The sequence below is a fragment of the Rhinolophus sinicus genome, chromosome 17, assembly GCF_057876585.1.
Source record: "Rhinolophus sinicus isolate RSI-liver-muscle chromosome 17, RSI-T2T, whole genome shotgun sequence".
Taxonomy (NCBI): domain Eukaryota; kingdom Metazoa; phylum Chordata; class Mammalia; order Chiroptera; family Rhinolophidae; genus Rhinolophus; species Rhinolophus sinicus.
Genome location: NC_142517.1, coordinates 128537097 through 128563363, shown reverse-complemented (window position 1 = coordinate 128563363; position 26267 = coordinate 128537097). Strand labels below are relative to the sequence as shown.

The window sequence follows — 26267 nt, the reverse complement described above, 5'->3', positions numbered from 1 at the left end:
AGAAGTGACCAGAGCAGAAAGCTTTTATACATTTTAGACAAAGAAACAATCCATTTGTGAAGAATAGACAAGACAGAGGGGTTTGGGTTAGGGGTAGCAGGTGGCAAAGATTAGTTTAACAAGGTTTGTTTGTATACATATCTCAGCCCCAAATTCTCTGCTCTGGTGATCAGAATGTCTTCCTTTCTCCTGGGTATAGAGAGGGCATCTCTCACATGAGGGTTATATGACCTGCTTCAGGGAAGAAGGGCCAAGGGGTATGGGAGGTCAGAGAGAATTTCCTGCTTTTGTGTTTTCTCAATCTCCTTCACCTTAAGGTATTGAATATTCCAAGGTGCCATATTTGGGAGTGATGTCTTCTAAACCCATCACTGTGGTTGTGGTTAGTTTCATGAATGCATGAAATGTGAGAGTTGAAAGGAAGCTTAGGATTTTAGAAAGAGGGCCAAAGAGGGTAATTGCATTTCCCAAAGTTGCGTAGCTAGTTAATGGGAGAACCAAAACGATAATAATGCAGACTACTAGCCTCATGCTTTCTCCACCATAGGAATCATGACGGTGAAAATCATGACACTCAAAGTGATGAAAAATGTGGGAAGTGAATCAATGTATAACTTTCTGTCCTTTTTTTCCAGCTGTATGACAATATAAATCAAAACAGCATTACTTTATATTGTTAATGCAGTATTACTATTTTATTCTTCATTTGTAGCCCTAGTTGAAAATAACAGTTTACTGACTATACGCATAAAACACTTAATTTTCTTTCTTGAAGGATATCATCTTTTGTTATAATTTGTTCCAACATAACTTTGTAGTCCATATGAGTCTTGACATGCCAAATCTTCATTTTATCATGTTTTCTGCACAACCTACTTTGAAAATACTCCTCCTATAAGGTTCACGTCTATATAATTTTGCTAAGTAATACACATACACATGATTTTTGCCTAACAAAATGTAATCGTATGGAGTGATTCACCTGGGACACTTCTCTTGTTGAGTTCCTGTCTAGCAGTCTAATATCGAGGACATTTTTAAGATCCTCGTAAGTGCCCATCTGTCTTCTTTACCCTTGAAATTTCTTCCCCCTCCCCCACCGTCTCCTCACTCACCTTTCCTCTTGCACTTTTTTTTTTTTTTTAAACCAAGCTTCTTTCTTTCTTTTTTTCCTTAGAATAAAAGCTTTGTCTGTCTTTGGCAATGTTATCAGCACTGCGGATGTATATTGGGCAGTTCCTATCCTAGAATCTCAAAATCGGATTCTGATTCTTCTATTACAGCCAACACTACAGGCTTTAAAAAAATCAATTCTTAAGTTCCTTATCTGTTTCTCTGCTTCTAGGATAACTGGATCTTTCATAACTAATGGGGATATTGAATTCAGGGAGCCTTATGGGGAAAATATATTCCAATTTATGTAAAAAACAAAAATGTGGCTGCAGTTAGTTGTAACAACGAATGCTTAATTTTGACCCATTTTACATTGGCTTGATAGAATTGGTTAATACAGAATTTTTCCATTAAAAACTAGTTTTCATGAAAACATAACAGTTTAATTTTGTTGATGGTATATGTTTGATTTACAGACTTCTGAAGAAAAGTAATCACTTGTTAATTTTCAATTTGCAATAGGTAGTAAGAGAATTAGAATGGTTATTCTAGGACTCTGTGTAATCTTAAAATGTTTCAACATACATTGGATGTTGATTAGTAAGCATGTGGCTATATCTGTGACTGTCTGGACATGAATTAATAAGCAAATCTAAGCAGATCTTGAAGTTCTAAATTTATTATTGAGTATTAATTACATGCTTTATGTCTGTATCATTGAATCAAATGTACTTATCTTATCTAGCAATCTTTTTAACTTAAAATCCCCATTGCACTATATGTAACTTGTTTGTCAGATTCCACATTTCTTTAATTAGTTCACTTTTTTTCATCAATACCCAGAAATACCATTTCATCCCTATGACCTTCTCTAATGAGCTCTGTTCTTTTCTCATTACCTTTTAGATTCTTTGTTTTTAATCCAAGGGTGTTAATATCCCCCCTCCATAATTCTTTGATCATAAAATATTATTCAGTACGAATATTATAACTTGAACACATTTCAGGAAATCTTTTGAAACAGAAACATAGAGTTTTCTGTATATAAAGTCTGACAATTAAGTGCACAAACTTGTTGCAACGATGCTGCTAACCTTTTTTGACATCAGAGGGATTATTCATTATGAATTTGTACCAACTGGACAAACAGTTAACCAAATTTATTATTTGAAAGTGATGAAAAGGCTGCATGAAAAAGTTAGACGTCCTGAACTTTTCGCCAATAGTTGATGGCTCTTGCATCGCAATGTACCAGCTCACATGGCACTGTCTGTGAGGCAGTTTTTAGACAGTAAACAAATAACTGTATTGGAACACCCTCCCTACTCACCTGATCTCAGGGACTTCTTCCTTTACCTGAAGATAAAGGAAATATTGAAAGGAGGCATTTTGACAACATTCAGGACATCAAGGGTAATACGATGACAGCTCTGATGGCCATTCCAGAAAAAGAGTTCCAGAATTGATTTGAAAGGTGGACCAGGCCCTGGCATCGGTGCATAGCTTCCCAAGGGGAGTACTTTGAAGGTGACCATAGTGATATTCAGCAATGAGGTACATAGCCCTTTTTGTAGGATGAGGTTGTGAACTTAATTGTCCGACTTCGTATTGTCATGTATCTCTTAAGCATCGAGTCAACAGAGAATATTTTGAGATAAGTTGATGCCTCATGTCAGTCACTAAACAGGGCTCACATGGAGTGTTTGGAGTGTGTGAGATGTGCCTCTCCTGTTATGGTGGATAGTTCACTTAACATGACCATACATGGTGGCACTAGAATTTCCACCGCAAGTAAAGAAGATTCCTTTTTTCCAAGTTCTTCAAATATTCTGTAACAAACTTTACAGAATACAGAATAACAAACTACCAGTGTTATCACCCACTGATATAAGTAGAATTGCTAAATATAGTTAGATCTAGGGTAGAGGTATTCGTTAACTTTCTATATTTGAAATCTGTATGTTAACCCCTGCAGTTTTGGCACCACAGAGCAAGCCATCTGTTTAAAATCATACTAGGTAGTGGGATTAAAAAAATAATGTCTCTTATGGAAGTCTAAACACAGGGTTATATACATTTTAGATAGCATCTGTGATTAAGTTAGTCTCTCAGTTCTTACATTAAAATATGTTTTAAAATGAATTTCCCCTCACTATTCGAGTTTAATCCAGTTACAACACATACACATTTTGAGCTTTTTAAAGAAATTATAACAACAATATTTATTTAACATGGAGCGATCATTAAAGACTCAAGTATTTATAAATTTATCAAAAGTAGCTAAACTATATTAGATAATATAAGCCATAATATATTAGCCATATCTTATTTTGTTATGGAACTTTCAAGCTTTTATAGTGCTTTACCATACATTATTTTTCTCATTCCTCACAGTGATACTATGACATTGGCTTGGGCAATTTTACTCACCCTGATATACAGAGAAAACTAGCTAAAAATAGTCAAGTTTTAAGTTAAGTGGCTCGTCCAAAACCATTTGACTAGCAAACGGTGGGGTCTAAACTATAAGTTGGTAGCATTCACCATCCTCTATTGAACTATTTTCCCATTCTGTTATTTAGCTTCTTAATTCAGTTCTTTCTCCACAGAGTAGTCAGATAATCTTTGCAAAATCTTTATCAGATCCTAGTACTCACTTGATTAGACCTTGGTAATGAGTTATTATTTCATTAAGGATATAATCCCACATCATTAATATGGCCTTCATGGTCCCCCATGCTCTGTGTCTTACTGGTCCACCTTTATCATATGTCGCTCCCAACCCCTTGTTCACCGGGCTCCCGGCGCACAATTTTCTCTTTGTTCTTCCCATCTGTGACTAAAGACTTCCCCTTCACTACTCACCCTGCCCAGAGTGCTGGTACCTACTAAACATCACAGACATCTCAGTTTAAACATTAATTCCTCAGGGAAGTCTTTCTCTAATCCACCGAACAAAATCAGTTCCTCTTTCTGTCATCTTTCAGCAAACCCTTAATTAGCTATCATTGTATTCTAATATATTTACCTGTGTGATGGTTTACTTAGTACCTGCCTTCTCTGTTGTGTGCAAGTCTACTGCCGTCAGAAGCCATTGCTGGTCTTTTTGAGTTTATTTGGCTCATTGCTGGTCTTCTTCTCTGGTTTAGTTCCTGTCACATAGTAACTGCTCAGTAAACAATTATGTTCTGAGAGAATGAATAAATCCATGTGGATGTGTGCACTCAGCTCGGCTGTAACATGACATATGTGCTCCTGAAGATCACAGCACAGGGCTTGTGGGAAAAGTGGAACTGGAACACGGTACTCAAAATCTTTGTCAGTGACACATAAAAAAAGATAGGAACCTACGAAAAATGGCAGCTAAGTTTTCATGTATTAAATGACTATGAAATACATGAATAATACACTAAATATGACCCTTTACCCTGAAAAGGCATGTAGTTGGCTTCTGGAAGTGCCCACTGGCAAGTTGTACTAGCAGCTATGGATGGCAGTCACTCATAACATGGGTGGTAGACTGAGGGTGCTGGTCAGTCGCTCAGAGATGTGTGTGATTTGTGTATTTCTGTACTAGGTCCCCCGGGTGTAGTTTTCTGTGTTTGCTTCATGTTTCTCGTGAATGAAATTGGGCATATGCAAATGTGAGATTTGTGTCATGCTCAAATTGCCCCTGCTATATCAACTGCATTGGAATAAGTTTGCACTTTTAAGATAAGTGTTGTAGCAGAACTGACTGTATTAGGGGGGAAAAGAATGGGGACTTGGGGTCCAAGAAACTTGATTCTGGTCCCAGAGCTGTCATTTCTGACCTGGGCAAACTCCTTCCCTCTCTTGACTCCATTTTCTTTATCTTTAAATGGAGTCGCTAACAACTGACTTTGCTGAATTGTTCTGAGGGACTAGATACAGCATTGAAAGTGGGATCATTTTGTAAAATGTGATGTGCTCTCCAAATTGAAATTTTTTCTCATAGGACTTATTTCAGAGTCAGAGATTGCAGCAGAACAAGAACACAGGGTGGAAAGTGCACCCACTTGGAGTCACCTGTTGTTGAGAAGAGCATTCAAACCTGCCTTTTGAATGAGAGTGAAGCCCATGTCTCTGAAGGGAAGGAAGAGACATAGCTGGCAAAGTTTCCCGGGAACATGTCTTTCATGTCACTTCTTAGATTCAGCCCTAGAGATGTCGCCACAGAAATTTAGTAACCCAGGTTTCTGTGATATTGTCTTTTACTTACTGCTCTTCAGTACCTAATGGCACCATATAAATAACACCCAACCGTTCTCTCTCGACTCCCTTTCAATCTCCCTGCTGTAAAAGAAACACAGCAAACCTGTGGGAGAAAATCAAAATTACTTTGAGGATAAATCAGTTTACACCCAGGATACAGCTAGCCCCCCCCCCAAAAAAAAAAAAAAGATAAAAAGAAAAATATCTGGCCAGTCCTTTGATACACTCTCTTGCTACATTTAGCCATGTTTTATAATTTAGATAAGAATTTTTTTCCATAGTTTTGGAAATATATACCTTTTGAAAAGACCAAATTTTAGTAAACAACTTTTGTCTTTATTAGTCTTAGAATTCCCTAAAACTTTCTCTATGTTGTAAGGATATCATTTATATTTGAAAAGGCATTAATCAAGTAAACAGAAAGATTATACATATGGAAAACTTTCTTCCTTATTAGATTTTGGGGATTCTTTAATATAGAAATTAGTGAATCTATGTTAACATTCTTTACTTTTGAAGAAAGGGACATTTTATCTGTAAAACTTCACACCCTTCATAGGATATGCATTTGAAAATGTAACGTACACCATTTTTTATTGCCTGTTTCTGAAATCAAAGCACAGCCTTTCCAATTCGATAATATGACTTATTCAAGTTCCTTCTAATCCATTGTGTCTATACAGAGAGTAGTGCTGTTGATTATGAGTAATAACTAAGTAAAGAGTTTATATTTTAATTTATCTTTATGTGGTAAAATATAAAACTTTCCATTTTAACTATTTTTACAGGGATGCAACTTTAATTACTATATTTCTCTCCCATAACCATGTTTTTCTTCCTTTCCAAAGCTACTGGAGAGTGACAGAATAAAGATTTGATTTTGACTTTTCGTTTTCTGATTCCAATAGAAGTAACTGATTGGGAGGTTAAAAATGGACCATTGGATAATTAGGGACATAGAAGTTACATCCCTGACTTAGCAAAAGGCCAGCTTCATAATCAATAAGCAAATATATTTTCAGTAGTACTGTGCATTGGGTAATAGGCTGTCAAAATATACATGTACATTAGACAGAGTCCGAATCTCAAGCAAGTGTTCATGTAGTTGGAGAATTATAATAAATGCACTTGAAAAATAATAACAGAAAATAGTAAGTAAGGACCTGCAGGGTATAAAGATAGTAGGTGCTGATGAAACTCAAGGCAGGGAAATAACAAGGAAGTGATAAGGGAAACAATCTAGAGCAGATGGTTGAAAGCTGAGCCTGGAAGGAACCTTAGGCTTTGAATAGAGAGACTGCAGAGAGCTTTCAAAGCAGAAGGAAGAGCATGGTGAAAGGTACAGAGGCAGCGTGGTATGTGAGTATTTTCAGATGACCTTGATTCATTTCCAGATTATGATCTAATGTTTCCTTCATGGTCTTCAGGAGAACTTTTCCCACATGAATTAGAGCTGGAGAAAATCTATCTTTGCTATCACTTCCTGTAAATATGCCCTGTGTAATGGATCCTATTTCATCCTGGGTAAAGCATGGTAGAGTCATAGTGTTTAACGTATTTGGAAACTGAGGTCTCGGCTTCTCTTCTTTCCCTTTAAGAATTTAGGTTCCTCATAATCAGGTATTGAGTCTTTGGTTTTCATCATAGACTATATATCCTGTATGCAAAGTTCTTAATTTAGTAACAGCAATAACTATAACGGCATGACATGCTAAAACAACAAGAACAACAACAAAAACAGTAGCAACAGCAAAAGAAAAGCAAAAACATTAGCATGGTTGAATTAGTAATATCAGGAGTATAGTGAAGGAGGAATATGTCTCTGTGAGTCCCCAGGTGATGTAGGGGACTTTGGAGTGAATGAGTGAGTGCCGGGATTGTGTTTTGTGAGACCCGAAGAATGGAAACGCGGACCCAGGAGAGGCAAAGAGTTTTAAAAAGAGGATAATTTATTGAAAGCCAAGGGTCAGAGCTCCCAAGCGGGAGGGTGTCCTGAATGGGGGTGACCCGTGACTGAGGCAAAAGCTCCTACTTTTATACCTTCCCTTGTCTGTTTGGGGAAGGGGAGCTGTTTGAAGAAGGGAACTTATTTGAAGAAGGGAACTGGTGCCTTCTAATAAAATTTGTCTACCAGGTTTGTTCTGCTTGCCCATCCTAAAGGAATTAGCAAAGTAACCCACTCTTATCTATCAGATCTGCTCCATTTGTCAGGCCAAAGGAATTTTATGATTAATCTCAAGGCGTTGTTATATTATATCCTGGAGCAAAGGAGTGATTTCAAAACCTGGAGTTTTAGGATATGGCTGTCTTTGTTTATTCCACCAGGGACCTCCCTGTCTACCTAGCAACAGGCAAGCTAACCCGTCTCAGTAGGAGGCTCTAATCTTGTGTGCTTTTTACCAGTTCCAGGAATGAGTTTTGCTGAACCATTTATTTTGGGTCATCTCATCCCTCTTTTAATCCCTGACACTGATTTGTGAGATGCGCTAGTTTTCTGGGATTATAAATACAGTGGGTGGTTTAGCTTAATTTTGCCTGTGAAAACCTAACTGGACAAAATAAAAACGAATTCTTTAACATTATTCTTATGAGTTCTATAGTCTAATTAACTTGAAATTCTTGACCCTTCTATAAAACAGTAATTTTCTCTTTAAAGCATATACTAGAGATTGAAGAGATGAAATAATTCTGAACAGGCACTAATGATCTCAGTCATTATTACTTGAATTATTATGTATGTGATAGTCTTATTGGGTCATAGATCTTCATATCTGCACAGGAAGCCACCTGGTTGAGTGGAAATTATTTAAGCATTAGAGTCAAATCAGCCAGGATTGAAAACCTGTTACCTTCTGGTTTTTATGATAAATTACTTAGATGTCTCTGATCCTTGGTTTCCTTGTCTATAATAAGAGATTAATGATAGAACCTACTTCATAGGGTTGTAACAAGGATGAAATTAATACATATTATGTGTGTGTGTGTGTGTATATGGAATATATATATATATATATATATATATATATATTATATACACACACATATATATAATCCATTTTAGCCCTTAGTAACCGACAGCCATTACTAATTATTTTTGTCATAATATTTAAGAAGCAGCTTCTTAAAAATCATTTCCTTTGTGTCTTTTATAGCATGAGAAGCTGATACATGAATTGGAAGAGGAGAGACACTTGCGTCTTCAGAGTGAGAAGCGGCTGCAGGAGGTGACACTGGAGTCCGAACGCAACAGAATTCAGATGCGTGGCCTGCAGCAGCAGTTCTCCAGGTATTGTAATGAACTGGGCTTCTTCAGAAGGTGCATCTCTCCCTGCACCAATCACACCTTTGCTTGCATTTCCACTGCAAGATTCTGTTACATCTGACTAGCTAATTCCCCAAACGGTTTAGACCTTGTCTTCTGGCCAAGGTATTATTGCATTTGAACCAATTTTCTGAAACTGTTCATTCATACCTCACGTAGTCTTGGATTTATTGAACCTGGTTGTCTTTTTTTCCCGGATGGCTTTCCAACAGGTCTTACAGCAAGATGCAGTGAATTTGTGGCTCATTGGTATGTCCTGTGAAAGGCTAGCCAGGAGGATGAAATTTCACTGGTCAGGTCATCTAATCCTATTTTAAGGTAGAAAGAGAGTATATCTAATTATCCAGTAAGCTATTACTCATCACTTAGAGGAAACATTTAAGAGTAGTTAAAAAAAAAAAAAAATCGATGAGCCTCTTTCCTTTAAAAAGATACAACTTGAATTTGAGAAGATTCTGAAAAAGTAGCTCTTCTTAGATTCCATTCCAGCTCAGTCAGAATCTTTCCGTTTTCAATTGTAGTTAATACAGGACTAGGTGAAGGTTCAGCTTGTTATTTAAAATCTATTCAGTTCCTTGGAACTGAAAACAGTAACTTGTGCAATTGCAGTCCTGGGACCAAACATGGTACCCTGTGAGGGACAGTGTACTTGCATTTCTATATTTCACTTCACCATTTGCAAACTCAGGAAAATAGTTTTTGTGTTTTCTCCCCCCAGAAGTTCTCCCAGGCAGAAGCCTGGGAGATGCTGCCCTTAAATTTTCAAGATCAAACTATGTGCATCTTATCTTTGATTTACCATTGGGATTCGGATATGATCAGTGATGGATAATATAGCTTCCTCATTATGAGGCTTTTATAATGATTCTTAATTTTCAGGTGTGTTGTGGGGCGAGACCCCAGTTGAGCCTCCAAGTAATTTACCTCATTGTGTCTAATACCATAAATGTGTGCTACATTGATTTAGAGGCTTCTTGAAGGAACAGGGTAGGAAGGATGGATGACTCCTCTGTGTTCAGAGTCATAATTTAACACCCTGTTCAACTCTTCAAGCCCATGATAATACAGAAATGCACTGATCAATATTTTAACAAATGCATGTCCCACCCCTCACAGGCTATTACTTATACAACCTTGTGCTTGATTTTTCACTCAGTTTGATGGCAACTCTCACTTTATAACTCCCAACTTGACGTAATAGAGCCCCACTCCGAAGCAACTTTAAAACAAGCACTGCTTTGTAATACTTGCCGTTTTAATGCTATAGGAAAGGAGGAGGCCGATCTTGCTACCCTGGCACTAATTAAGATGTCTCTGTATTCAAACCATTGATTTACAGGGCATGAGGCACATCATACAGTAAGTTATTTTTATATGACGCTAGGTCATCTGCTGTAAATCAAGTGGCAATCCCATACAGATTTGAGCTGCACAAGAGCCAGTCCACATCCCAGGCTGAAAGAGAAGATAATTATATGTAAAACAAACAGTGGTTGGTTTTACATACTGCTTCTGTGCAGATTTTTTCCCCCCAGTATAATAAATTTTCTTATGTAAAGCTTCATTGAAACTGAAAAGTTCAAATCCAATTACAACCAGACAACTAACGTAAATGAGCAAACGATGGGGGGAAAGCACATATAACAGAGATAATTACACAATAATTTAACTCGACCTGCTAAACCATTTCTGATTGCCTTTCACATTTTAAACTTTGATTTACAAGCTATTTCTAATTATGCTTATTTAAACAATCTTATTATAATATTAAGTCTTGTAAAATTATCAGAACATGCCTGTAGTGCATTACTTTGGACAGGGTCAGCATCTAAATGCTCATATAAATAATTTCTATAATCTAAATTATTGTATTGAATTAAAAATGTATATCCTCAATTTCCTCCTTTTTTTCTGAGTTAATGAGTTTATTTTATACATGATAACATCTGAGATGTGGACTTTTTTTGAGTATTTTTCATGGGATGAAGTTACTTTTAAAAATAATGCCAATAACTCACATTTTCAAAGGCTGTGAAAAGGCTCACAATAAAAGATAGTTGTACAATAAGGCTGATAAAATAAAAACAGAAAATAGAGACCCTGAAAGGGGAATGTCACAAGGAATCATACTTACAGAGCCCAAAGTATTTTCTGAGAATGAGCATTTAATTTAGCTTTAAGATTCCTGGCAGACAAGATAAAAAGGAATACACAAGAGGGTATGTAACTCTTATCTCATAGGCAAAGGCTACTACTCTTTAAAGAGAAATTTCTGGTCCTAAATTCATAATAGAATGCATCACAAAGGCCCCTTTATAGGTGGCATTGAAGGATATAACAGACTATGGTCCACGATGGGGCAATTTAGGATTAATTCTTAGAGGTGGTACCACTTCTGCTATGTCACTTCTATCTACAAAGTTAAGCAGCTTCTGAATTTCATACTACATGAATTAGGAATGATGGGTTCATGTCTAAGTGATAGCAAGGAAAATAAGAAGAACTCCAGTGTTCAAGTTTTTCAAGTCAAGCTCTATACTGCAAGTTCATGGGGACATCTAAACAGATATGTGTTGTATCTTTCTAATATGTCTTTTATAAACCGGGGGCATAGAGGCATGAGATCCTGAAGGCTGGGCTGAGTTGTGTGAAGTATATGCCTGGTATATCTGATAGCATTGTAGCCATGGGAATATCTAAACGGTAGTTAAGGAAATTCTGAGTCTCAGATTCGGGGATAAGGTGAGGTATTAGAGGGGAAGTGAGTAATTAAGAAGTTGGGGCAATAGGTGTGTGTGTGTGTCTGTGTGAATTAGAGTGTTAGAGTTCAGGTGTCAGAATAAACAATTCAGGAAAATTAGTCAAAGGCCTGATTTTATGCAATTTCAGCTAAGCGATGGGTCTGGTGGCTTGAAGGCATCAAACTCAAACACTTGTGTTTATCTGTGGTACCAAGTAATGAGATCACTTAGGTGGTACAAATCTATAAACATGTTTGAATGAGTAGATCTCTTTTATGTCACCACCAAACCTTCATCCATAATCTCTTACTCCCTCTTGACCTTTGATTATGGTATACTGATCAGCAGTGGTCCAAAATTTGGGCAATTAAAAAAAAAAAAAAAAAGATGGAGCAGAGATTACATAATCAGCTCTAAGCTCATAAATCAGAAATTGCTTGTACTGAAGGTGATTCAGGCAGCCATCACCAACTTTATCGAGACCATTTACATTCTTTAATGTAAATACAGAGAAGAAAAAGATACTTTCTAATTAAGCCTTCTCCATAGATGGAGCATTTCAATAAGGTGATACTTAATAGGCAGATGGTAGTATCCATAGGGCTGCCCCTTCTTCGTCTTATTATTTGTTGATATATATCAAAGATGTTTTCTAGATGTCCTAATGCTTGTTTAACCCATTGTCTGTGTGATATACATGGCTGGGCATATTTTCTAGGGGGTTAGTTTTGTGATCCCCTATAATTCCAACTGTCTCCACCATCCCTTTAACTGTTTGAATTGTGGTTGTGCAGCAAGCCGAGGTTAATGATGTGACTGGTGTTGTGGCACTGCTTTCCCTCCTACCGTGTTTCCCTGAAAATGAGACCGTGCTGGACAATCAGCTCTAATGTGTCTTTTGGAGCAAAAATTAATATACGACCAGGTATTATATTATATTATATTATATTATATTATATTATATTATATTATACCTAGTCTTATAGTAAAATGAGACCGGGTCTTATATTAATTTTTGCTCCAAAAGATGCATTAGAGCTGATTGTCCGGCTCGGTCTTATTTTTGGGGAAACATGGTATGTAAAAACGATTGGTGTTTGAACCCCCAGCCTCACCAGTCTACCTTGAGTGAAGGAAGTGTTTGTGCATCAGCTAGAGTCACCTGGAGAAGCACTTGCAGGAATACTGTCTCCAGTGAGGTGGGGTACTTAGAGGTGGAGTAACAATGAGTGTTTTTTTCTTTTAAAAAACAGAGATGCGAAGAAATAAACAACTCTACAGAATACTGATTTCATGCAAACCATGCATGATTTGCACATGTATTGTAGTCAGTTTCTTTGGAAACAGTCTAATCAATATGTAGATTTTTACCGAAAGCTGCTGTTCTTATCAGACAATCACCACTTCTATAGTGTGTACCGTAAGACAGAACACAGGATGTGTCCTCAAAACATATGCAACCCAGATAGAGAAGCCTTTATGCACATATATGAACAAAACAACACGTTTATAGCTTAGCTATAAACGAAGGGAAATTTTGTCCAAAATTAGGACAACCAGATTTCATATTTGTAATGGGCATTTTATCATAAATCAAGCCTGATGAAATCAATAATTGTGTAGTGATACTAGCCATAATAATATCTGTGTTTATTATGTGACAGCTCTATGTGGCAATATGTTTGAAGCTTTAAATTAGAATCAACCTGGTGGACCCACAAGCAGACAGACATGTTCTGTGAACTATTGACAGTGAGCAAACCACATCATACCCAAAGCACCATCAGGAATCAGTGTTTCTTTACGCCTTGAAATGTTCCACACGTTTCAGGTGTGCGTGTGTGTGTGTGTGTGTGTGTGTGTGTGTGTGTGTGTGTGTTTACGCCATGCAGTGCAAATTTAAGTAAAGGGAACAATTAAGCTTTGTTCTCCATAATTGACCTGGATAGTTCAAAATCACCCACATGAAGCCCATACTTTCACTCTTTACCAACAGGATTTCTCTGCACCTGTTTTGACCTTCTCTCCCTGCACTGTTTCCCTGCCTTGAAGCTGTGTCTTTGCTTACTGTAACGAGGAGGATTTCTCCTATCACAGTTGATTGCTATGCGTAAATGCAGTCAGCTGTATGCTGAATTTCAAGGAGACAGAAATGGAGATAGTTTGACGGCTTAGCTTGCTCACTGGGTGCTGTTTACATCAACAGCTCTCAGAGACTTTATGGAATCCTAGGGTTCATTTTCAGCTGCCTATTTGGAAGTGGTAGGCACCTGGCATAGAAGTGTGTGTTGAAGAGGATAATATGCCCTTAAATGTTCTACCCACGTATTCCCTTCTGCCTCTGTATCTGTCTGGTACATTAAAAGAACATTTTCTGTACATCTTTAGAAGGAGTAAAGCATAACAAGAAAAGCTGCCAATTGACCTTTGGACAATCAACAGCACGGAGCTCTCCTGCTCTTCTTCTGCTTCTGTTCCCACCTTGGACCGTTCTTCAACCTTAACCCATCACCAAGGCCAGCTCTCCTAAGTGCCTCGTTCTTCCTGATGAATACAGAGGGCGATTTTCTATTGATTTGGAGTTGCTATTTCCACACTATCAGCAGTATTTCTGGCTGAGACTTCATAGAAATGGAGGCCTCTCTTCTGCTCCTCTGAGTAAATCTACCAAAAATTTAAAATGGCAAAGTGACATTGGTTCAATGATACATTTTCTTCAAATTACAACAGATGAAAGAAAAGATTTTAAATGGCATCTTTTAAACTGCCTGGTTAACATAATATGGAGCATAGATTGATGTCAGAAGTTTATATCTTAGTGATCTAGCGTGTAAGCTCTCTCTTGAGCAAAGCAGAGGGAAGTTAAAACCAACTATATAGAGAAGGGAAAAAACGAAGGCCATTTTCAGCTCCCTGAACAACTATTAACTCAATGCTGAACACTCCTTTATTTCTTTGTATTTCTGTTTCTGTGTGAGACATGATGACACTGTCACAGTTTCTTCTTAAATTCTTAATAGAGCTCTCTGTTGTTGAGCAGACAACATAAACATCGTATTGCCTATTATACTTCCCTGGTCGAGAAAAAAATATCAACACAGCACATACTTCCAATTTCATTTCAAAGAGCACTTTACTGTTAAATAGGTTTTCTAGAACCTGGTTCTAGTCCCACTTCACCTAGCTTAATAACTTCGGTTAAGCAATTTGACCTTTCTGGATCTCAATGTGCTCATTTGTAAAATGAGGAAGTGGCATTGCATTATAGTTTTGCAGTGCTTTTAATGCTTTTTGAAAGACAGTGTATTTGAACTGAAATGCATGTATTGGGTGAAGTTGTAACATAACCAGGCTTTCCTGGAGTTCTCACAACCAGGCTTTTGTGTTGAGCACTTACTCGTCACGTTGTCATCGCAGTGAAGCTCTGTGGGACTGGGCTTTCATCGGGACTATGTTGGTTACCTGACTCTGGAGAGGTTGAGATTAGAAAACTGCCAAGCCGGGATGAAATATTTCTGTTGAGAACAGCCACAATGGAATATTGAGGAACTTGACTGGCCAGAGGAAGCTAAGATCCTCTGCAGTAGACATAATGGTTATTGCGCGTGGCTCTGATGTTGTCTGCTTTAGGATTTATTTGAACTGGTTTGGGAAAAAGCCTGAAGAGAGAGAACTTTATGACAACCAGAATTGTTTTCACTTCTAAATGATTTCTCTGAAGAAACAGCCATCAGTAGAAACACCAGTGATTTAGTGTCTCCTCTATACATTTTTTCAATTACTTATTATAAATCTCAGTGTGTTACTATCCCCACTCCAACATACCTTTTCTTTTAAGAAATAAATGCAAAATATAGAAGAATATGGTTTTGTTCTTAATTAGAAACTAAATTTTTTATTACTCTCAACAATGAATACTTATTTGGTCAGGTTTACAGAAAATCCATTTTTAGGTGTATACTTTGATTAGTTTTTACAAGCATATATCATCATGTAATCATCACTGCAATCAAGAAATAGAATATCTCATGCCCCTGAAAAATTCCCTTAGTGCCCTTGTTGTTGGTTCCCTCTCCATGCCTTCAGCCCCTGGCAAGGACTGATCTGATTCCTCTCCCTATGGTTTTTCTTTTTTCCAGAAAGCCTTGTAATTGAAGTATTTAACTTTTTTGTGTCTGGCTTTTTTCACTTTTAGCTGGTCTTTTGAGAGCCATCCTTTTGCTGCATCAGTATTGCCTAGTAATATTCCATCGAATAGAAGTACCACCATTTCTTTTTTCCATTCAACTGCTGATGAGTGTCTTCCAGTTTTTGATTAGTATAAAGTTCTTACTATAAATATGCAACTTTCATGCTCAGGTCTTAGTGTGTTTTCAGTTCTTTGGGGCATGAAATTAGGAAAGGGATTACTGAGTCATATAGTAAGACTATCCAAGGGGTAGAGAACATTTCTCACATACCCATGACCTTTGCTATGGCAGGCAGTCAATAAATATTTGTTTGTTGATGAAAGGAAGGAAGGAAGGAAGGAAGGAAGGAAGGAAGGAAGGAAGGAAGGAAGGAAGGAAGGAAAGAAAGAGAGAAAGATTTTCACCAAAATAGAAAGATCCAGCCAGCATTTTATTCTGAAAGACTTAATCATATGGATGAATTTTAAAGATAGTATGTTTATGATAAAAAGTTGCTTCCAAGGGAGGCTATAGTATGACCATTTCTGGGGATCTTTAAATTTTTGATAATAGTCATCATTCTTAGAGTTTTAAACCATGATGGCCTGGGAGGATAAAGATCCGATTTCCTATTCCTGGGCTTCTGTGATGGAGTTCTCACCTATAAAAGATGAGTTGACTGTTTTAGAATATCCTTTGCAGAATTCCTGCCTGCAGGGCACTAAATGGAATTTGGTGCGTTGAAAGTTTACTTCCCTTAGGATGAAGTTTACTTTCAGAGAGTATTTTATGACCCTCAGATAACATTTATACCAGTCTGTCTATGGAAGCAGTCTCACTAATGAGGACGTTTGTTCTGATTACCTTTTTGGTTTATAAGCAGTGCATTTAATGAATGGTGTTCCTGCAGAATATATCTCTTGAGTGCTGATTGTAAACACCCGGATCTGTTCTTTGGGCTCCTTTGTTTAATTTGTGGAAATAATTCAGTTAAGATGGTCCTTGTTATAAATGTCTACATCTGTTACTAACAAACAGCCTCCAGCTTTCAAGAATGTTTCTGCAGAACAAAGTAGGGAATTAGCTATACTGAAGCTATGGGATTTTGACAAAAGAAAGGTGTTGTAGTTTTTATTAAATTGTGTTTCAGAATTCTTTTCACATTTCTCCTGACCAAAAGTTTTCACCTATTGCTTGTAGCCGCAGCAAGTGACAGAATGCATTTTCTCAAAATACAGACATGAGTTTCTTTTTACATAATTAGCTCCGATAACACTTCAAGCTGTTAGGTTTTATAATGAGCATTTTTATTAATATTGATATTAACATGGCCACAAAAATGACTATATTTAACACCTCTTTTATTTTTCGATGTTTCCAAAACCATTCCCTACATTATTTCATTCAGTTCTCACTATAACCTTATAAATAGTGGGCGGGGCATATAGTAATTTAACTAAATACAATATTGAAATCTAAAAAAAATGAAGTAACTTGTTTTTGATCACATGGCTAGATAGACCCCAATCATATAGAACCCAGGACTCTTGACTTCTGGTCAACTATTCCTTCTAGTCTCTCATTTATTCATTTTGTAGTTCGTGATCCATGATAGAAAGTGACGTTTCAAGTGATACTGGAAGCAAATATATTTCATACAGATTTGAGCCTTGATCGTACTTCACATTTTCTGCCGCTGATGGTGTTTCTTAAACTCGATCATCACCACCTGACTGAGACTGTAACCAAGAAAAACTTGGGCCAGAGGGATAAACACAATCATATCAAATTAAATGGAAAGTTTGGTAAATACCATTTTCTCATTTCAAAATTCATAGAGAGGGTCCAGTCATTGTATCTTTAGTGCTACTTTTATGGTATACTTTCTTAGCATATTTTGGTACTGCATTTTCAAACCAGCTGGGCTAATGATTAAATTAGTGTTTGCAGACATCTAGACTTCCATGAAATTACAATTACATTTAATACATGGACTACATAGTTACTGAATTTAGCTAGGATGACTCAAATTTCTTCTTTGCAGTTGGCTTGGACATTATGTATTTAGCTCATAAAACCCAGTTCCGGATTAACCTTCTCCTGATCCCTTTTGAACATCCTACTTTCCTCACTTAATTACTGCACAGACTTTAAACACATAATTCTATTTTTCCTTGCTAGCATTTTTGGATCTCAATATGATGTATTCCACCCACCCCGGTAGACTATAAACGTCTTATAGTTCTAGGCTGATATATAGTGGGTGCTCAGTAAAGATTGTAATAAATGAATAAAGTAGTATTTCCAATGGGCCTTGTTGCTGTTCTAAGCTACCATTTACTAAGCCCTCACTGTGGGTGGCTTTTGGCCATCTCGGTGCATCATATTTACCTAAATAATTTTCAGATTTCTGATTAATTTTAAATTTATTCAATTAAATATTTTTAAATTCAGATAGTATTGTTGCGTTAAGAGTAAGATTTGCAGGCATTATTAGAATTAGTATGGCAATTGTTTTTTAAAAAATGACAAAATTGCTTTGACTCTGTGCTAGGCAAGGTGGGGGGTACAAAAGAAGGAAATCACGTACCTTGTCCATAAGGATCTTACGGTAAAGGTAAAAATGGAGTCACACTGAAAAAAAACAAACAAACAAAAAAAAAAAAAACTAACAGACAAAATCAAATCTTATCTGCAAGAAAGGAAGAAAAAAAATTACCTAAGAAAATCTTTGCAAGCAAGAAAGGGATTCCTTTGAAGTGAGCATTGCAGCTATGTGTAGGTGAGGATTTAAAAGGGAACTGAAGGAAGAACATTTTAGGTTCAGAGAACAGAAAACAAAGGCCTACAGGTATGAGTATTCGCAGTAGGATGCTAACAGCTGTGTGTTTCTGGAGCGCGGTTCCTCTAAGGCTCTTATCTAAGCACACTCGCCATTTGAATCAGGATTTCATCCTTCCCTTGCATCTTGGGTAGTGAAAGAATGCCTGGCCTACCTTTGCAGAGTTGATGTTGTGAATATCTCAATCATGCAAGTCAATCTTACTTTGAAACCTTTCCTGAAGCCCAGCGGTCACCTTTGATGTCAGAAGCACTTTGAGAATTGATTTCTATTCCCTCTGCAATTCGCATTATTGTCAAGAGAGTCTCCAATGAAGCAGTAATATATTTAGTATACTTCCAATATGCACGACACATATAACGCTTACGAGTCTATTGCCTTTTCAGAAACAATCACCGAAGCACAAGCTGTGTTATCGGGAAATACCCTACAGGTCTTTGTAATAGATTTGAATGGCTTCAAGATTCTGCCGACCCAGACATTCTAAGCAGTCTCTCTTGTGTAAAGAATTGAGTAGTAAGGCTATAGTTACTGCCTCAATGCACCTAAAGCCCAGTTCAGGAAGGGCCAGGACCTTGGGGTTACAAAGACAGTAATCATCCATTACTTACTAAAACGTGGGGAGATGAAGGACTAAGTCTAAATGCACAAGGAGAGAACTCTTAGGTGTGAACAGCAGCAAAATTTCACAATTGAAATTTCTACAGTGATCCTTTAAACATAAGGTATATGACATGCATATGTTTAATTTACTCATTTTTTTCTTAATATTTAAGGAGAACTTACTATGTGCCAGGTACTATTCTAGGTACCAGGGAGATAGCAGTAAAACAAAACACAAAAATGTACCTTCCTTATGGAGGAACCATCATGCTGCATGCAATTTAATTTTTATAACAACCATCCATGGAAAATATTCAAATTATCTCTCTTTTACAGATGAGGAAACGGAGACTCATATGGATTAAATAACTTACCATTGTCTTACTTGAATGTATTACAATTGGGATTTAAACTCAGACAGCGTGGCTTTTAACCATTACACCTTTTCCTGTTTCTGTTAACCATAAGAGAACAACTGAGCTAATATTTATTGAATATTGACCTTGTACTAGTTGCTTTTTTGGATGCTTTAAACATGTAATCTCATTGCTTACAATCCTGTGATAGAGTATTGTATCCATATTTTATTGATAAGGAAAATAAGACCCAGAGAGGTTAAATAATTTGCAAAAGGTCACAGCCACTAAAGAGCTGAGTCAGGATTCAACTTAGGTCTGTCTGTCCCTTAAGATATATTCTCTTTTTACTGTACACTACAAAATATAATAGATGTTAAGCATGTCAAAAATTCAGTATTTGCTTCAATGCAATCTTTATCTTTGACACAAGTAAATATAGTCAGTGTTTTGGATACGTAATGAATTTTTCTTCCAATGTTTTTGAGAACCTATGTGTATCCATTGCTTCAGATATGTTCTACATGGCTGAAAAATGTTGCATAAGACACAAAACATTGTTTTAGGCATATATTTTCAAGCCAACTCAATCTATAACTTATAAAACCTGGTAATAATTAAGTTACAATATTATTGTGCCATTTTCCAGAATCACTTGATCAATGAACCTTTAACAATTTAAGAAATTCATCTTTAGTAAAATTTGAAGTAAATGTTAGGTATAAAAGTGGTCATTTGTGGAGTCCAACATTCTTTCCTCTATAGTACTTCTCAAAATATACTCATCTAGGCTTCCTCCTTGTTTTTAATATTTCAATGAATATTTCTTCTTTTTCTCATATAAATATAATCATCAAATCACCAGAAGGAAGAGGAAAAAGCAGGTAGAGGAAAGTAAAAAACGAAAGTGCAACAAAGCAAATACATCTACCTGTAAATTTAGTTGATGACAAAAGTACACAGAGAAAAATTATTTGGAGTATTTCAACACATAGACATTTATACATTTGTAGCTGGATATATTAAGGACAAAAAGAAACATGCATTATGTTGTACACCTAAAACTCAGACAATGTTATGTGTCAAATAAATACATAATGGAAAAAATAAATTCAATTATCTGGAAAAAAAAAGAAACACACACAAAAATATAATTGTTTTCAGTAATCATATTTTTGGAGCTAGTGTTGGATTGTTATTCTGAGACTGTTAGTAAAAGTACTCATGATCCAATTTGAAAAGGCTCTTACCAGTCAAAAATGTCTCAATTTGTGCATCAATATGAATAATAACAGCAGCATATTGAAATGTATCTGTTATGTTTAAATCCTTTTGTTCGTAATGATACAAAACAACCCCAACACAACCTTTAGCGGATGCTAGGGAACCAACTCGTTATTTTTGAAACTGGTAAATAAAGGAAAAGAATCAAGCATTTACCCTGTCTTTCCTTTAAGAACTGTAACTAAATCACTGTTGGGGGAAGGGGAATTTCTCTCTATAGGATATTTCAGCTAACAAATGAGGAAAAAATGGTATCATGGGAATATATATTACAACTCCTAATGAAATAATGGATCTGGGTATGATCACCATTGGCTGCTAACATCACACAGACGGCTGTCCATCCTGTGTCTCCTGGTGGAAATGCCCAGTACCACCTATGAAAACATATCGCCAAAAAACGAATGCTGAATCTAATCAGGCTTGTAGATCTAATGACTGATTTGCAGGAAACATCATGAGACTAGGTTGCGCAAAATCCAAACTGAGGGAAATTCTATAGAACAAACAACGTGGTTTCTTCAACAAATAAACTGCAAGGAAGAAAATCAGGGTGGGGAGAAAAACCTACAGATTAAGAATATTAGGGCGGCCGGATGGCTCAGTTGGTTAGAGCGCGAGCTCTGAACAACAGGGTTGCCGGTTCGATTCCCACATGGACCAGAGAGCTGCACCCTCCACAACTAGATTGAAGGGCAATGACTTGGAGCAGATGGGCCCTGGAAAAACACACTGTTCCCCAATATTCCCCAATAAGAAATAAATAAATAAATAAATAAATAAATAAATAAATAAATAAATAATTTTTTTTAAAAAAAGAATATTAAGAGAACAAAGGGTAAAAAGAAGACAAATGATATATTGGAAGATATGAGATTGTTGGAAGATTTGTATACTTCTTGGACATGTTTTATAGTGTAATGTATGGTTACTTTTTTTAAGAAGGGTCCTTATATTCTAAATATACACACTGACATAAATATGCAATTAGCTTTACATAATCTAGGGACATGATTAGGAGTAAATGTGAAGCCTTATTGGCTGTGACTTGGTTATAATTGTGTGATGGGCACATGAGAGTTTCTTATAATCTCTAATTTTGTAGATATTTGGAATTTTTCACACAAAAAATTAAAAGTACCTCAAAAACATGCTATTTTTTGTTGTGGCTTATTAGCTGTAATCTTAGTATTGCTAAAGAAATCAACAGAACTTAATATAATTACTCACTTATTTGTAATCCTGTAATTTTCTAAAATTAATTCTGATATAGCCCCACCCGTAACATTTATGGGGCCTTGAACGAGAGCACAAGTGGTGGCTGACATTTCACATGTCTAAACACGTATAAAAGTCATAAATCATGCTAGCAAAATGCCAAAGAACATATGTTCTACTCCCTTACCTTGATGAATATATGTTCATCATATCCTGGAAGACAAATTTGAGTTTAAAGTTCCCAGATTCCTTGGTGTTTGTGCTGGCTCATGGCGGTACGAGGACGACCATTTTCTAACTCCCAGTCTACCGCCCGGTCCTTTGGTCAGCTCCCTTTCTCTTCCTGCCCCGAGCCCCATCCTCCCATCCTTCTAGGGGCCTCTGTGAACCTGTATAGACACGCCAGCTTTCATGTCCATACCTTGTTCATACCTTCTGCTGCCACTCTTTGGGCCTCGGGTGCACACAGAAGCCTATGCCGGTCCTAGTAGCGGATTCAGGGTCCTTTGGAAGGAAATCGTCATCCACGAGTACTTGGACCATCAGGAGGCAGAGAGGAGGCACAGATTCTGCACAGATACCTCCTCTTGACCCTGAGGAGTCCCCACCTGGTGGAAAAGGGTGGTTTACAGGAGGGTCAGAGTAGAGCCCTCTGAAGCTCGGGGCCCAGAGATTGCCATCTCATGCCTGGGTCTAAGGGGAATAGGGAGGCCTCTGTTAGGTTAAATTCTACAGTTCTTACAAGAAACCCTTAATTTTGCTCACACGGTTTGACTATTTTCATTGCTTTTGACTTTTGTCTTTTACAAATATTAACAACAATTTGAAATACAAACTTACCATTAGTCTTACAAAAATTCCTTTTTGCTCTCAAATTAGTATATTTATCAACTTCAAAGAATTTAGCTTCCCTTCTACTTTGTGGAATTAATACGAGCTCAAAACATATTCAAAAAAAAAAAAAAAAAAGAATTTTCCAAACCATTCTTAAAGGAAGAGATGATTCTTGTTGGAGTAGCATCCAAGGCAAGGACACGGGCCTACTATCTGAACATTACAACACAAATGCTACTGTGAGCAGCAAAAGAGACACTATTCTAATAAGTTGGCAGCAAACTTTCCTAGTACAGGGAAGTATGATCCCATGGAACAGCTGGAAACAAAATTCAGCAAGGATCACTACCCTGGTTGTCCTCTGGCCCGTCATTTAGAAACAAGTTTCGTTCTAAAACTTGCTGAAAGTACAAGGCCAGCAGTAGACTCCATGGAAATATCTTGTCCTGCATCAGCTCTAACAGAAATAAGACAATCAGCTATGGGACAGTGTGCTCCATGGTGACCTTGGGTCCAATTTGGTGGCATCTGGATATTTGTCGTAGTTCCAACAATAATTTTGTATTAACCCAAATGGCTGCTATTCATCTGTCTACACAAAAACTTGGAAGGGATTTCAGTGTTTCCGTATCTTACTGCAGATGCCGTTGCCGCTATTATAGATGGTGATTTCAGCCAGAAGTTAGCATCAGAAGTACAGCTACTAAGTATATTGTGAATCTGTTCCATCAACAGATGTTTATGGGTGTTTTACAGTGTATCAGGCACTGTTGCATTCTGTGTGTGGGGGGTGTGTGCTTATTTAATTCTTGCAGTTAACCAATAAAATGAATAACACCAAACCTATTTAAAGATGAGTAAACTGAGGTTCAGGAAGCAAAGGACATAAAACCAGTAAGGACTTCTATAATATGTGACACACATTTGTCCACTAGATAGTTTTATGCTCTATCTACATACTGTACTGTCCTTGATCTTCCCGTTTGTTTCTATGGAGAATTTTGCTCTTCTGTATCCCAGGCAGAATTCTGTTTCAGTGTCCTCTCATCTACTCCCTAATTCACCTAGAGTCTATCTATTTTTGAGGGGTTCTACCACTCATACTCTGCTGTGTCTCTCTTTTCCTAGAATTAAAATGTCATGTGATTTCCCACTGGTTTGTTACTCTGTGGTCGCTATTTTGTATTTTTTATTTAAGCATCCCATTGACCAAATGTTCAGCACAGTCCATATGAATGAAGCTCTTCAGTGAAATTGGAACTGATTACATTGAAGAAGAAACACACCTACATTGCCCCTCCCTGTACCAAAGTAACCAGGGCCCAGTCTGCTTGGGGCCATGCCACTGTAATGGGAACATTCTTCTTTCCATGGAAATCATGGCAGAGAGGTACGGAGAAGTGGTGGTCACAGTGGTATTTGTAGAGTCATATTTTACCTGTGCAAATTCTACCTGGCTGTCATGGAGACTCTGGTCCACACTGATTAAATGGTAATGAGCTAATCTTCCCTGGGTGATTCATATGAACACTCTCCCCCAAACTGTGTGGATCTTATACTCCTGTGCATCCTCCTGTTCTGGGAATACAGTTGGCATCCCAGTATTTGCTGGCTGATAATTTGAATGCACAGTGGCAGTGATCAGGTGTGGTTTAGCAAGGTGGCCCAGGCCTCAGTGAGATCTGGCTCAGCATGAGTACATGGACAGGTGATTCTACAGTGGGAATCTGCATTTAGAGTGCTCTTTGCCTGCAGTAATAATTCTGAATTCACTTTCACTTACATGGGTCAGAGTAGAGAATGTAGGAGTAGGCCTCTTTCTCTTTCTCTCATTTGCTGTGTGTTATAAACTGAATTGTGTCCACCCAGCCTCCCCACCCCAAACTTATATGTTGAAGCCCTGACCCCCGAGTGTGACTGTATTTAGTCATAGGACCTTTAGGGAGGTAATTAAGGTTAAGTGAGATCATAAGGGCGGGGCCCTAATCCAATAAGACTAGTCCCATTATAAGTAAAGAATAGACACCAGAGCTTGTTTTCTCTCTCCATGAGCACACAGAAGAAAGGTCGCGTGAGCACACAGCAAGAAGGCAGCCACCTCTAAGCCAGAAAGAGAGTCCTCATTAGGAACCAACCCTGATGACCCCTTGATCTTGGGCTTCTACCTCCAGAACTATGATAAAATAAACTTCTGTCGTTTATGCCTCCCAGCCTGCGTTAATGTTATGGCAGCCCCAGAGAACTAATACAGTGTGTGAGAGTAGAAGGGCAGAATTATAACCCTGCTTTCATATTTTTATACACAGCACACTTCCTTGGGTTCACAGATGAGAAACAATTGTGAGTTATGTGTAATTTACAGCATGTTACTTCACCACCTTTTCTGTTCAAGAAAACACAGCAGGAAGCATGAGTGAGGCTAATAGGATTAAAAAAAAATACTCACCTTTTTCTCACCCTAACAGACAGATGTACTGGGTTGTTAAAATGCCAAAATACTTTTCTCCTGGTAGGTAAAACCTCAGGTTCCCTAAGCCTCCTTCCTCTCAGTGCCCTCTGCACTAACACATCTCTCCTCTCACGCTCCAGACCGCCCCACCGTCCAGCACCTGGGACAGCGGCAACCCCTCAGGCCAGTATCCCTGCAGGTCAGTCAACCCCAGGCTCCACCAATCAGTTGTAAATACTTTATCATCCCTGCTTCCTTCACACATAAACCTGAATTATTTTCTTTAAGGAAATCATTTGCAAACTCCAATACTGTATTTGTGACAAATAACTACAGGCACTTTGCAATTGGTTGCGAGTCACAGAGCCATCATAGAAAACTTGCAGAAGCCCACCAAAGGAAATCAAGTCTATGAATGAGATCATTTAAGCGTGTAAGAGACTGGCTCATGAACATCCCCTTCCAGGCTGTAGGGGCTGAGGGATGATAGTAAATGCCAATTACGGTAAGGCTGGCGGACAAGTAATGTGCTGCTTTTTGGTTTTTTTCCTCTTTGATTGCATTTCTTCTTTTGCTCTGAAGCCCTCTTGTATCAAGTCCAAGGAAATGACTAATTCGTGTCAGCTAGGAACAAAATCAAAATAATTTATTTACTTCAATGACCATGTTTCTGTGGCTATTTGGTACAATAATTGGATTTATGTTATTATTGTTTTTTTCTGAGCTTCATTTTATGGGACTTTCCCTACCATATTTGCACAGAAATGTTTGAATACTTCGTTTTACTTTTTATTTTTCCTCAGAAAATTTGATTCCATTGAGAATGCGTATTAGACCCAAATCTTGATAAATACTTTTAATCCCCTTAATTACTTGAATTCAAAAGAATGTTTCATTTGAAAAAGACCTTTGAATATATCTATCTTGAAATTATGATAGCTATTTTTTGTAGCACACAGGTATGCTTAAATGAAACCTAGATTTCTTTTTGTTTTTTTAAGCCCCTACAAAAATTATAAATGAAAATTTAAAATATAGAGTAACTTCATAAGTGTAATACCTTCTAGTATTCTACTTTCTATATTCTTGAACAGTAACTGTTT

At 37.3% G+C, this 26267-nt stretch overlaps 1 protein-coding gene across 8 annotated transcripts in view; it reads left to right on the top strand.

The window, feature by feature from the left end:
- NCKAP5 (NCK associated protein 5) overlaps positions 1-26267 on the top strand; it is a 967526-nt gene that overhangs the window by 530850 nt on the left and 410409 nt on the right. For all 8 annotated transcript variants that reach the window (XM_088794122.1, XM_088794125.1, XM_088794123.1 and 5 more), the window contains one exon: positions 8499-8632. In XM_088794122.1, coding sequence (XP_088650248.1) covers positions 8499-8632 — 134 coding nt within the window. The remainder of the gene's footprint in view (positions 1-8498; positions 8633-26267) is intronic.